The sequence below is a fragment of the Canis lupus genome, chromosome 17 (genome assembly GCF_048164855.1).
Source record: "Canis lupus baileyi chromosome 17, mCanLup2.hap1, whole genome shotgun sequence".
In the NCBI taxonomy this organism is placed as follows: Eukaryota; Metazoa; Chordata; class Mammalia; order Carnivora; family Canidae; genus Canis; species Canis lupus.
In genome coordinates this window covers 11,287,685-11,301,208 of record NC_132854.1, presented here as the reverse complement: position 1 = coordinate 11,301,208, position 13,524 = coordinate 11,287,685, and the positions used below count along the sequence as shown (strand labels likewise).

Below are 13,524 nucleotides of genomic sequence, written 5' to 3'. Positions count from 1 at the left end.
ACACCTCCAGGCACAGAAAAGACAGAAAACTTCATTTGCATTTTTAAACATTAGGAGCTTAGAATGAGTATTACAGCTGGAAATGTTAATGCATCTACATTTCCCTCAAAGAAAAAACAGGGTTAACAGCCCTCTCAGGTTTATGTGAACTCTTCTCTTTTTAGTATCCTGGTCTGCACTAACTCAGAGCATAGACCTGTAAAGCTTAAGTGCCCAGTGTCTTTCTTCTTTACAATCAGTTAGACTCTGGAAATAGGTATCAGTGCTGATTACAAGGAAATAAAAAGAAGAAATTAGATATGCACAAAAGAGATGGCAAACACTGACAAACTTTAATCTGAGTCTTCTAAAATGGACAATTGCATTCCTGGGGATTTACCCCAAAGGTACAGATGCAGTGAAAAACCGAGACACCTGCACTCCAGTGTTAATAGCAGCAATGTCCACAATAGCCAAACTGTGGAAGGAGCCTCGGTGTCCATTGACAGATGAATGGATAAAAAAGATGTCTATAAATATATATGTGTACAAACACACAGACACACACACACAGACACACACACACACACACACACACACTGGAATATTACTCAGTAATCAGAAAGGACGAATACCCACCATTTGCTTTGACGTGGATGGGACTGGAGGGTATTATGCTGAGTGAAGTAAGTCAGTCGGAGAAGGACAAACATCATATGGTTTCACTCATACGGGGAATACAAAAAACAGTGAAAGGGATTATAGGGGAAAGGAGAGAAAATGAATGGGAAAAATTAGAGAGAGTGACAGAACATAAGAGACTCCTAACTCTGGGAAATGAACAAGGGGTAGTGGAAGGGGAGGTGGGCGGGGGATTGGGGTGACTGGGTGACGGACACTGAGGGGGGCACTTGACGGGATGAGCAATTGAACTCCAATAAAAAAATATACAAAAAATAAAATGGAAAGAACATTTCCAAAATTAATATGGACTATAGTAATGAGAATTTAAAAAAATAGACTGTCTTCCTTAAGAGCTTGAAAAGCTTATCCCCAAAGTACAAAGATACCCAAAGATTTATAGTTTATTTCAATGTCTTTTATTAAATGAAAAAGTACCCTCAACTTCTTGTATGCTCTAAGTACCTTTGTCAGAAACCCAGAACATTTGATAAAGGAAATTTAACCATTTTCTGACTTAGTAATAGCTGAAAAGTAGAAATGAACATCATTCCACTGTCAAATATTAGAAGTAGAGTGTTCTGTTGCTGTAATGCTCACTTCCTGTGAATGAAAAACAAGGTTTAATATGTAACTATAGTCTTCAACTAGAAAACCTGACTTCTGCCAATTGTTAAAGTGGGGACAGTTACCATTACTCCATTTCCCTAACTAAATATTGTACATGGCTATCATCTGGAAGTAATAATATTGCCTTGTGCCAGGTAGACAATACAAAATATACAATAGACCGAATGAAGTCTAGATACTGGGAATATTGAAATAGACAGATTTCTTTGGTTAAACTAAGTCACAGCACACACAGTGTACTAGAAGGTAAATACAGTATGTAAGTAAGTATGTCATTAGATTTCAGTTGATCTTGCAGTTAGCATCCAAAACAAATAAAAAAACTGTATTGGTTTATAAGTTTATATTTAGAATTTAAAAATAGAACCTTTGTCTCCCCTCTGCTACCCATCCCCATAACAATCAAATGCCTTAAAGTTCTTTTCCCAGTGAGTCACATAAATTGGGTTCTAAATTCACGGTGAGCTGACTGGTACCTCAAAGAAAATGATTCCTGTAAATGTAGGGTTGGAGACTGCTGGCACCCTCTTTTAGGGTGGTTCTGTGCCTCTCTTGATTGATACCCCACTGTCTGTGTGGAGGAAGAAGAATCAGGATTCAGTTAGCAGTCTTCTCTAATCTCGCACTGTCACACAGCACTGCCTGGGGCCTGCAGTAGAATGGTAGTGGTGGGACTTGCTCATCCACACCTTGTTCCTGTCTGCTCTGGTCCAGCTAGTGGTTTCATTCCTATGAGCTGGTGTCGCCACTCTGAAATCACTTTCGAAATGTTTATTGTAAAATAAAAGGAAAATACGCAGAACAAATGTGTGGCTTACTTAAGGTAAATAATCTTGTAATCGCTGCATAGGTCTAGATATTAGATGTTTGCCCTGAATCTTGTCCATGTGACTCATCTCAGTCCTTCCCTCCAGTCGCTCTCTATTCATACCCACTGCTTGACTTTTACAGTAATCCTTTTCTTGCATTTTAAAATAATTTTATTGTCCAGATGTGCATCCCTAGGCATTATGCGTTGTCTGGCCCCTTTATTTTCAACTTTGATGCCTTTTAGGTTTCTCTTAAACCACAGGGTTGCTTTTCATACCTTTCTTTTCCTTTCAGTTTTGTTGAAGAACCCTGGGTTATTGACTTGTAGAATTTCTGTCCGTCTTGACTTAGTTGATTGTGTGCTCATGGTACAGGTCAGGATTTTCCTCCATTTTTGGCATTTTCTGCAGTGGGATTCTTACATCTGAATTCAGAGATGGAATCAGATTTGGGTTTGGATGCCTTTGGCCAAGACTGTGAGAGGCACATAGGGTCTTGTTAGCACTGTTTATAATCTAAGCAGCCTTTGATGCTTACTGTCGATATCTAGTATTTCACTGGATTGCAAAATGGTGATATTTTGACTCTTGACATCTTTTTTCATCAATTAATTGGAATATATTTAGGGGTACCTGGGTGGCTCAGTTGGTTAAGCATCTGACTCTTGATTTCTGCTTGGGTCATTATCTCATAGTTGTGAAATCGAGCCTTGCACTGGACTTAGGATTCTCTCACCCTTTCCCTCTGTACCTCTCCCCACCCTCCAACCACTTGTACTCTTTCTCTCTCAAGTATATTTTATTTATTTATAAATATATTACAATTTATAAAGAGACCTTTTGCCACATTTATTGTTTGGTTACTTAGAGGTACTATTCCTATAGAAAGAACAATATAAATGCATAATTCTTTACCTTTGTTTACTAGTTTTCAAGGTAATGAATGGTTTCCTTATCCTTCAAAGTTGACCCAATTCTTTAAAAAAAGTGTCATTATGAAGTCATAGATTGAAACATATTTTGTAGGTTTAAATCTATTGGAATTCTCAATGAGGCCCAACTTGTTTCTCTAGGCCAGTGGGGCCTAACTAAGTTGGCTCATGGTCTCTTTGACTTGATCTCTTAATCTTTTACAGCTTCCTGGTTCTCTAGTCTCACAAGACATTCTAGGCTCTTGTTTTATGTTTCTTGCTCCAGGCTTTAATCCGCTATCTTACCAAGATGCACTGTTTTTTTAAAAATGGTATTAGAGACCAGAGGGTGCGAGGCATGGTCATTGCTTCTAGGCCTTTTTAATAGGGCTAGGAGGATATGTGTATTAACAGGTTTTTAAACATAGGTTTATTACAAGATGTGTGTATTAACTGTGTTCTGCTAGTAGAAATATAACATGCTAATGTATTTCATATATATATTTAGGTATAATGCTATCCCCGAACACAAATAGGGTGTATATAATATAAATGTATAATACAGATATTGCATAATACACATACTATATTACAAATACAGTTCATATTATATATAACCTATAATAAATGTAAAATTAAATATAGCCTTTTAGACTGCTCGGCCACACTATCAGCTACATGCAAATATAGCCTTTTAAGTATTTAAATTATAAATTATAATTTAAAATATAAATTAATATAGTCTTACTTGATGTGAGATTAAAAATACCCCCTGTATTCATAGTGATACTTTCAATTATATTCAAGATTGCAGAACTTTTACTTAACCTCTTCTTTTTTACCTCTGTATCTTTGCTTTCATATTTAGAATTCTGACTCTCTGGGACAGGAGAGATGACAAAATTAGAATACCTCATAATTCCTTGTCTAGTCAGTAGTACACACATAGTAATCTCAGGATATCAGTATCAATACCAATATGATATTACAATCATTAAAGAAGTTTTACATGTCCTCTTGCTGTTCTTCCCCCACTTGAAAAATAGTTGTACTTTATATGTGCTGTCAGAAAATACAGTTAGCATGAGGAGCCTGGGTCAGTTAAGCATAGGACTCTTAATTTTGGCTCTGGTCATGCTCTCATACTTATGAGAGTGAGTCCTTTGGCCATGCACTGGGTATGAAGCCTGCTTAAGATTCTCTCTCTCCTTCTCCTTTTGCCCCTCTCCTTTTTCTAAAAATTAAAAAAAAAAAAGAAAAGAAAAGAAAAAAAGAAAGCAAAAAAGATAATAGAGCTGGTATAAAGTATACTCTCTCCATAGCCTTAATTTGGTTTTAGTCCTGCAAATAATCACAGGCCCTTTATGTTGACCTCTTTTTAGTCATTTTGTTTTTCTGAAGATCATTTTTTAGAAAGGAGTGGGTAAACTCTTTTGTAAAGGGCCGGCTAGATAGCAAATATTTTTGGCTTCGCAAAACAGTCTGTTGCAATTTTTCAGTTTTACTCTGGTACTGAGAAAGCAGACACACAACATGTAAACTAATGAGCATGGCTACTTTCCAATGAAACTCTTTTAGTTTCATGTAATTTTCACATGTCAGGATATAGTATTCTTTTTTTAAAGTGCATTTTTAGATTTTATTTATTTGAGAGAGAGACAGAGAGAAAGAGAGCAAGAATGAGCAGGGGGATTGGGAGGGAGAGAAGACAGAATCCCAAGCAGATTCTCTTCCTAGATCAAGAGTTGGATGCTTAACCTTCTGAGCCATCCAGGTGCCCCAGGATACAGTGTTCTTAATTTTTTTTCCCAAAAACTTTGTTTCCCCTAAAATCCATTTTACATATACACATATATATTATTTTTAAGTAATTTCTACACCCAATGTGGGGCTCAAACTCATAACCCTGTGATCAAGAGTTGCATGTTCCACTGACTAAGCCAACCAGATGCTCCTGCCAAAATTCATTTAGAATGTGGATTGTACAGAAACAGGTAGCAGGCCAGATTAGGCTCACAGCCTGTAGTTTGCAAACTACAGGTTTGTTCGATTCCTCAGAAAGAGGCCCAGAGTTCTTGTTTGTTGTTACGTTTTCTCTATACTTTATTCTTGGATGTCAGTTTTGTTGGATTTAGAATCCTTGGCTCATACTTTTTCTTGACTATGTTATTCCATTTTCTTTTGCATGGATTACTGTCAGAGTCTTGTGATAAATGAAGCTTCTCTTTTATATAAGTCATATATTCTTTTTCTCTTGTAGTTTTTTCTTTTTCTTTTAAGCATTATTACTAGAGTGTATCATGATCATTCTGGATGGAATTTCTCAGTTTTACTGTAGTATATGTCTTTTTGCTATTTCTAGTTTTAAGACTATTTTCTTGGAATATAATTTTTGGTATTCTTTCTTTGCTTTATTTTTCTTGAAAGACACCTCTTATCCATATATTGGATGTTGTTTATCTTCAGTTTTGTCATTTTCTTTTATACCTTAAAAATAATTTCATTTTTTGATCTTTAAGAAAAGTTTCCTTTATTTCTTTTTTTTTTTTTTTTCCTTTATTTCTTATAAGGCATTATCTGTTTTCTTTATTCACTCTTGAATTCCCTCTGGGTTAGTCTTAATTTCTAGAGTGATATTTCTTTTTCATTTCTTTTTTTTTTTTTAATATTTTATTTATTTATTCACCGAGATGCAGAGAGAGAGAGAGAGAGAGAGAGAGAGAGGCAGAGACACAGGCAGAGGGAGAAGCAGGCTCCATACAGAGAGCCTGACGTGGGACTCGATCCAGGGTCTCCAGGATCACGCCCTGGGCTGCAGATGGCGCTAAACCGCTGCGCCACCGGGGCTGCCCTTCATTTCTGGTTTTATCTTGAGGTCTGTCACCTCATTTCTGAACATTTCTAATTCTAATTTATGTTATTTCATGTTTTCTATAACTTTAAGAAATGTTTTTTAGCTTGTTTTGAAAGAGTAGATAACAGTTTTGATCTGTTTTGTGTTGGTATGTTTTTCTCTTTTGCTTTTTTTTAATTCTAGTATTGTTTTTTTCCTTGTAAAACCATTGTAAGGGATTTTATCTTGATCCTTTCATTTTACTTACATTTATCTGTGAAGTTAGTTTTTCTATATATTGCTTTTTAAAGAGCTGTATATATTTTTTAAATGAGTGATACATGTCTAAGAAGTTTAAGTAATTGAATAGAAATAGAAAAAGGTTTTTCCTGAGGTCTTGAAAAGATGAATTAACTTGTAATCTCCCTGTTATTTTTGATGTTCATACTGTTATTATCATATTCAGGGAGTAGCCTTTCTATCTGTTACTATGTACTTTTTGACATAATCATATTAATTTTTGAAAGCTTTCTCACTGGATCACTTTTTAATCTCATGTACTGAGTTCCCCAAACCAATCCTAAACTGACCTTTTATACCAGAAATTCTTTTTCCTTTTTAGCAAGGAATACATTAAAGCCTAGAACCTGAGTCTTTGGGTAGTTCAGCAATTTTTTTCATGGCTGTATCTCTTGTCTGACCCTGATTTTACAGTTACCCAAGTAGTATCTTAGCCTGAAGTGTATGAATTTAAAAGTAATCTGAATTCATAGTATAGCAGTTTACTAACTGTTGTATTTCTGTAAACGAATTATGTATCGTACTGTTTTCACAAATGATGACTATATCTATCCTTCATTCACAACATAAAGCTTGTTGTAAGCTAAATCTCATTATTCCCCATACATGCTGTTCAAAATGAACTCTTGTTCTCATTCTTCTATGAAAATTTGACCAGAACCATAAAAATCACAGAAGTTAGATAATGAAAGGAATCTTTAGAGCAGTGATTTCAACTTTTTGTGATTTTAACTTTTTATGGTTTGCTTCCTATGTATCACAAAGTGGTTTCCTGTGCTTCTTAAAAAACACCCACTTAAAAAAAAGATTTATTTATTTTGGAGAGAGAGAGAGACAGACAGAGGGCATCTGCAAGAGGGGGATGAAGGACAGAGGGAGAGAGAGTCTTAAGCAGACTCCCTGCTGAGCATGGAGCCTGATGCAGTGCATGACCTCATGACTCTGTGGTCACCACTGGAGCCAAAAATCAAAAGTCGGATGCTCAGCCGACTGAGCCACCCACATGCCCTCATAATGCTCACTTTTTTTCATGACTGTAAGACATTTAGCTGCCTTCAGGTATAATACTTATCATCATTATAAATTTACAAAGACCTTAAAAAGCACATATTTAGGAGTACATTTTATTGCTATACAATGTCAAAAAGACTTACTGGTGATTAAGGGAGATGGAGAATTGGATGGATGACAAAAGATCTAGGGTGAACAAAAGATTATCAAAAGGGTACTAGTGATAAATTCTGGCTTTCTAAATCACACTGATGACTGGTCAAAATCTCAGAACTTTTAAAACATGCCCTATCACTTTTGCCGTTTTACCCTGACCTCATCCTTGCTCTTTTGGTCAAAGAATCATGGGAGTTAGGAACTAGAATACTGCATTCTCATTTTGCTTTAATGACATTTACAGGCTAACCCAGGGAATGCTACCAAAACATCTAGATAAACATCTGTCTGAGTAGTTACCCAGCTTACCACTGGCTATTTTTCTTTTCTGTTGGGTGGGCCAAAAAGAATAGTCACTAAATTCTTGATGTGAGCTTTTTTTCTTGGCAATTTTGCATTTTGGGGTAATTTGTCTCAAATCAGAATGTATGAGAAAAATCTAGTTAATCAGTGGTTCCTAGTTGTTGGGCTCCAGTTAATCAGAAGTTTTACTGTATAATCATAATGTATTTTGGATGTTTTCATTTATGTTATTTCTTCAGCTGTCTGCATGGGTATTCTGATTACTTGATTACATCTGTGTAGCATAGTGGTATTTAAAATAACATTTATAATTAAAAAAAATCCTTCCATCTTAGCAAGTAAAATGAGAATATGGAAAGACAATTGGTAGTTGAAACAATCATGTTTCCTCTTGTCGTGACTTGGCATTTAGTGGGTTGCAGGTTTTGGGTGAGAAGAAATGAATATGATAATTGCTGTGGTCCAAAATGACTAGTTGATCAAGCTGGAGACATGTGGAGTATGTAGAAATGTAAACCTACAACCACTTTCTCCCCTTACAGAGCAGTTCCACTTTTCATGTGTTTACATTTTGGGAGTTTCACAAAAGATTTTTTTAATTAAGAAGATAAAATTCTGTTAAAATTAAATACAAACATTTGATGGGGAGAGACTTCATGAGCCTTTGTTTTGTCTGAAGAGACTTCTTATCTAGCATTCTGCCATTTATAACTGGTACTTGGAGGTATTTGGTCTTCTGTAATGTATTTTGGGGTCTCTGGACCTAACCATCTTACTATTCTAGTGTAGAATAGTATGAAGACTATTTTATGAAGACTTCTGATTAAGAGATACGAACTAACAGTTGTGGCACTCAGCTTTGTACTATTTTATTTAATCCTTCAATCAAACTTGAAAGGTGCTTATTATTCTCATTGTCCGACAAAGGAAAGGAAGTTATTAATTCAGAATCTAAAAAAATTCCCTTTTCTTCTGTGTTGCTTTTTGGGCATAATGAAAAGTATTGGGTTTTCTATACATTTTATCTGAGTGATTTCACCTACAACTTTTAATTTCCTCCTATATTTAATGCCTTTGAAAATCCCTATCTCAGCCTGGACTCCTCTTAGAACCTCTAGACCTCTCTGTCAGCTTCCTGAGCACTATCCCATAGACATCTCAATTTAGCATGTGCAAAGTTTAAGTCATCATCTCATCCCCCAATTATTTATCTCTCATACATTCCTTTTGTTGATTCCCTGTTCTCCTTCCACCTTCTGCTTCTAGGTGTGTTTAATCCTCTTGATTTATAATGGCTGAGAGGCCAATCCAAGCAACATACTGTAGTAGCTACTCTTGATAATATACCTATAAGGGGAAGGAAGCTCTTTTCCCAAGCCAAAAGTCTTTTTGTCACCAATGCCCATAGACAGAGTATGAAGCATAAAATACACGACCTATTCTTTTTTTTTTTTTTAAATGATAGTCACAGAGAGAGAGAGAGAGAGAGAGAGAGAGAGAGGCAGAGACATAGGCAGAGGGAGAAGCAGGCTCCATGCACCGGGATATATATACATGCATAATCATATGTGTGTGTGTGTGTGTGTATATATATATATATATATATACACACACACACACACACATATATATAAATCACATTTATATAGTTATATTTATATAGTTTTTGTTGAAACTATAATCGACCTGGTAAAGTCCCACTGTATTCTTCTTTTTTTTTTTTAAATTTATTTATGATAGGCACACAGTGAGAGAGAGAGAGAGAGGCAGAGGGAGAAGCAGGCTCCATGCACCGGGAGCCTGACGTGGGATTCGATCCCGGGTCTCCAGGATCGCACCCTGGGCCAAAGGCAGGCGCTAAACCACTGCGCCACCCAGGGATCCCCTTCCCACTGTATTCTTGACTCATTTCTTATAGTTACAAGGATGTAAACATTCTGTACTTTCTTTTGTCTATTTCCCTGAGGTATCAGTAATCACATTTCCTTGAATTAGTAGATATCCTGTGGTTTTCATCCACGTCCCCTATATTTATCTCAAAGCCTGGCACAGAGTTGGTATTTAATAAAAAAGGACATTTGTGTTGAAATAGGCAGTGTGCTGTAGGGTATGGAGAATACAAAGATTTATAAAGTGTTTTTATTTTATTATTTTTTTATAAGATGTTTTAAAGGTGAACCTACTGTTTAGGTTAGGTGACAGGATACTTTATATAAATATAACACCACAGAAGTGGTTTTCCCAAAGAATATTGTTAATATCAAGCAGGAATCCTTCTTTTGTTATTTTTCTTTAGCCTGACTTTGTTTCCTATATCTTTGTGCACTTGTGCTATATACAATACTACATATTTTAATGTATTGACCTGAATGCTTTGCTTTTTTTTTTTTTTTTTTTTAAGATTTTACTTTAAATTTATTTATTCATGAGAGATACAGAGAGAGAGAGAGAGGCAGAGACACTGGTAGAGGGAGAAACAGGCTCCATGCAGGGAGCCTGATGTGGGACTCGATCCTGGGTCTCCAGGATCAGGCCCTGGGCTGAAGGCAGTGCTAAACTGCTGAGCCACCAGGCTGCCCGAATGCTTTGCTTTTAAGTTGTTTTTGGTATGTAAATAATTAGTAAATATACTTATGGTTTTTTGTTTTTATAAAATTGTGACTCTGTATCAAGCACGATACTGTTTTTGTTAAAATTTCTACTTGTGTTTCTCCACAGGCAGCAGAAGATGTGGTTTTCATTGGACCTGACACACATGCTATTCATGCCATGGGTGACAAGATTGAAAGCAAATTATTAGCTAAGAAAGCAAAGGTTAACACAATCCCCGGCTTTGATGGAGTAGTCAAGGTGAGAAACTATTTTACTGTAATATACGTGTCCTTAAGTCAAACATTTTGTGAGAAGCGTAAGATAAAATGCTATTACTGCTTTTACAAAATATACATGCATAGGTTAAAATAAATCATTACTGTTTACACTGGATTAATTAGTTAAGATTTTATATATTTATTCACGAGAGATGCAGAAAGAGAGGCAGAGACATAGGCAGAGGGAGAAGGAGGCTCCCCAGAGGGAGCCAGGTGTGGGACTGCATCCCAGGACCCCAGGATCACGACCTGAGCCGAAGGCAGACGCTCAACTAGTGAGCCATGCAGGTGTCCCAGATTATTTTATTTTTTAAAAGATTTTATTTTTAAGTAATCTCTAAACCCAATATGGAGCCTGAACTTACAGCCCCAAGATCAGGAGTTACCTGCTTTAGTGACTGAGCCAAGCAAACACCCCTGGATTATTTTAAATGATATAAGTTAAAAGGAGCAAGAAGTCACTTAAGCATTATATTTCATGGTTAGTTTTTTTAATTGAAGTATCATTGATGTGTACAATGTCTCATTAGTTTCAGGTTTATGACATAGTGATTCTTTTTTTTTTTTTTTTTGACATAGTGATTCTATAACTCTATGCATTATGCTATGTTCCCCACAAGTGTAGCTGTCATCTCTCATCATACAACCCTATTACAGTACTGTTGACTATATCCCCTGTGCTGTACTTTATTATCCCTGTGACTTATTCTGTAAGTGGAAACCTGTACTTCCCACTCTCCTTCAACCACTTACCCATCTCTGAACCCCCCAGTCCCTTTTGGACACATCAGTTTGTTCCTCATGTTTATGAATGTATGATTCTGTTTATTTGTTTTTCAGATTCCACATATAAATGAAATAGGTATTTGTCTTTCTCTGATTTATTTCACTTATATAATACCCTCTAGGTCTACGCATGTTGTCCTAAATGTCAAGATCTTGGTCTTTGTTAAGGCTGAATAATATTCCCTGTGTGTGTGTGTTTCACCTCTTCATCCATTCATCTATGGGTTAACACATGGGCTGCTTACATATCTTGGTTGTTGTAAAGAATGCTGCAATAAACATAGTGGTACATATATTTGAATTCATGTTCTTGTTCTCTTTGGATAAATACACAGTAGTAGAATCACTGTATGGTATGGTATTTCTATTTTTAATATTTAAAGGAACTTCCATACTGTTTTCTGCAGTGGCTGCACCAGTTTGCACTCCCACCAACAGTACATGAGGGTTCTTTTTCCTCCACATCCTCACCAACACCTGTTATTTCTAGTCTTTTTGATTCTGGCCATTCTTACAGGTATAAGGTGATGATCTCATCATGGTTTTGATTTGCATGTCCCTGATGATTAGTGATGTTGAGCATCTTTTCATGTGTCTGTTGGTCATCTGTATTTTTTTTTTTTTGAAAAGTGTCTATTCAGGTTCTCTGCCCATTTTTAATCAGATTATTTTATTATATTATATTTATATATTTATATATATTTATTATATTATTATATATATTATTATATTATTATTATTATTATTTGGTGGTGTTGTATAAGTTCTTTATACATTTTGGATTTTAAACCCTTTTTGGATAGGTCATTTGCAAATATCTTCTCCCATTCAGTCATGATTAGTATTGACTCTTATTTCATAGGAAAAACTTGGTGTTTTAAAAATATTCTCTTAGCTCTCTGGACTTCATTTAATGATGGTATGTATTTAACATTTGAAACATTATGATGTTCTCTGTATCCTCTGTATGTATCTTTGTGTTGAGCTTCTGTCCAGATGCATAAAACATAAATTATTATTATTTTTTTAAAAATATTTATTTATTCATGAGAGACAGAGGTAGAGACACAGGCAGAGGGAGAAGCAGGCTCCCTGCAGGGAGCCTGATGTAGGACTCCCATCTCGACTCCAGGATCATGCACTGAGCCAAAGGCAGACGCTCAACCACTGAGCCACCTAGGTGTCCCTAAAACATAAATCATAAATGTGTTTCTGGTGGAAAGTGGTGTAGCTGTAGATGATTATAGATTTCAGCTATAGGTCCTCAGGAAGTACGCAGTTTTAGCAGCTGAAGCTTTCTAGGAAAGAAATGCAGAAATTGAAGTGTGTGTGTATGTGTCTGTGCTTGTGTGTTTCCCAGGAAAAGTTCTGTTTTTTTTTTTTTTTTTTTCTTCATTAGAAGAAGAGTGTCCCTATGTAGACTTTAACTTTGTGATTTCGGTTAGTCTGCAAAAACTTTTCATTTCACTGTCAATTATTGTTAGTTTTGGGGCTGTGGGATTCTTGATTGTGTATCTTTCATGTGTTATAGGACAGTTAGCAAGCTTGGCCTCTACTAATATCCTCAGTTTCTTGCCTATGTTTACTTTAATATATATATTTAAATTTTTTATTTATTTATGATAGTCACAGAGAGAGAGAGAGAGAGAGAGAGAGAGAGGCATAGACATAGGCAGAGGGAGAAGCAGGCTCCATGCACCGGGAGCCCGACGTGGGATTCTATCCCGGGTCTCCAGGATCACGCCCTGGGCCAAAGGCAGGCGCTAAACCGCTGCGCCACCCAGGGATCCCCCTATGTTTACTTTAATCTCTATTCATGTTCTTCCCCTGCCCCTTCTCTCCTGTTAACAAGGAAAAGATCCTCCCATCCTCAGTTGAGCCAGTTCTTCATGTTAGTTAGGTTCCAGATGTACCCCTGGTAACCTTCATGTTCTACAGTCTTTACTAATTATTTTTTTTTCTATATCTGAAAACGCATTTTTTAGTCTTTTCCATTACCCTTGTTATGAAAAATCCTTAGTCAAAAGTGTACTGATCCCTGGGATCAGTAAGTGGGAAGGACGTGGTGATAAACAGGAAGGATGCTCGTGATCCCTCACCACATGGCGCTTCCAGTTTAGTGGAAAGAAATATGATTGTTCTCTTCCTAGAGCACAGTAACCCCTCATCACTTCATAGCTGTCACCTTAGTCTTTCCATTTTCTTTGAAGATTTGTCCTTACCTGCTTTCATTTCTACACTTTTCAGTTAATCAT

At 36.2% G+C, this 13,524-nt stretch overlaps 1 protein-coding gene and 1 long non-coding RNA gene across 11 annotated transcripts in view; one reads left to right on the top strand and one right to left on the bottom strand.

The window, feature by feature from the left end:
• PCCA (propionyl-CoA carboxylase subunit alpha) overlaps nt 1-13,524 on the top strand; it is a 462,660-nt gene that overhangs the window by 155,676 nt on the left and 293,460 nt on the right. For 8 of the 9 annotated variants that reach the window (XM_072782480.1, XM_072782479.1, XM_072782481.1 and 5 more), the window contains one exon: nt 10,332-10,463. In XM_072782480.1, coding sequence (XP_072638581.1) covers nt 10,332-10,463 — 132 coding nt within the window. Of the gene's footprint in view, nt 1-2,080; nt 2,114-10,331; nt 10,464-13,524 lie in introns of those variants that run through there. The other variant, XM_072782484.1, reaches the window with a different exon arrangement.
• LOC140607886 (uncharacterized) lies at nt 1,078-3,884 on the bottom strand. Of its 2 annotated transcripts, none has more exons than XR_012009808.1 (4): nt 3,759-3,884; nt 2,378-2,574; nt 1,767-1,861; nt 1,078-1,263 (listed from the first exon to the last, which is right to left on the bottom strand). It is a non-coding gene; the product is annotated as an uncharacterized lncRNA (long non-coding RNA). The 2 variants fall into 2 exon arrangements; XR_012009807.1 differs by lacking the exon at nt 3,759-3,884 and adding an exon at nt 3,015-3,115.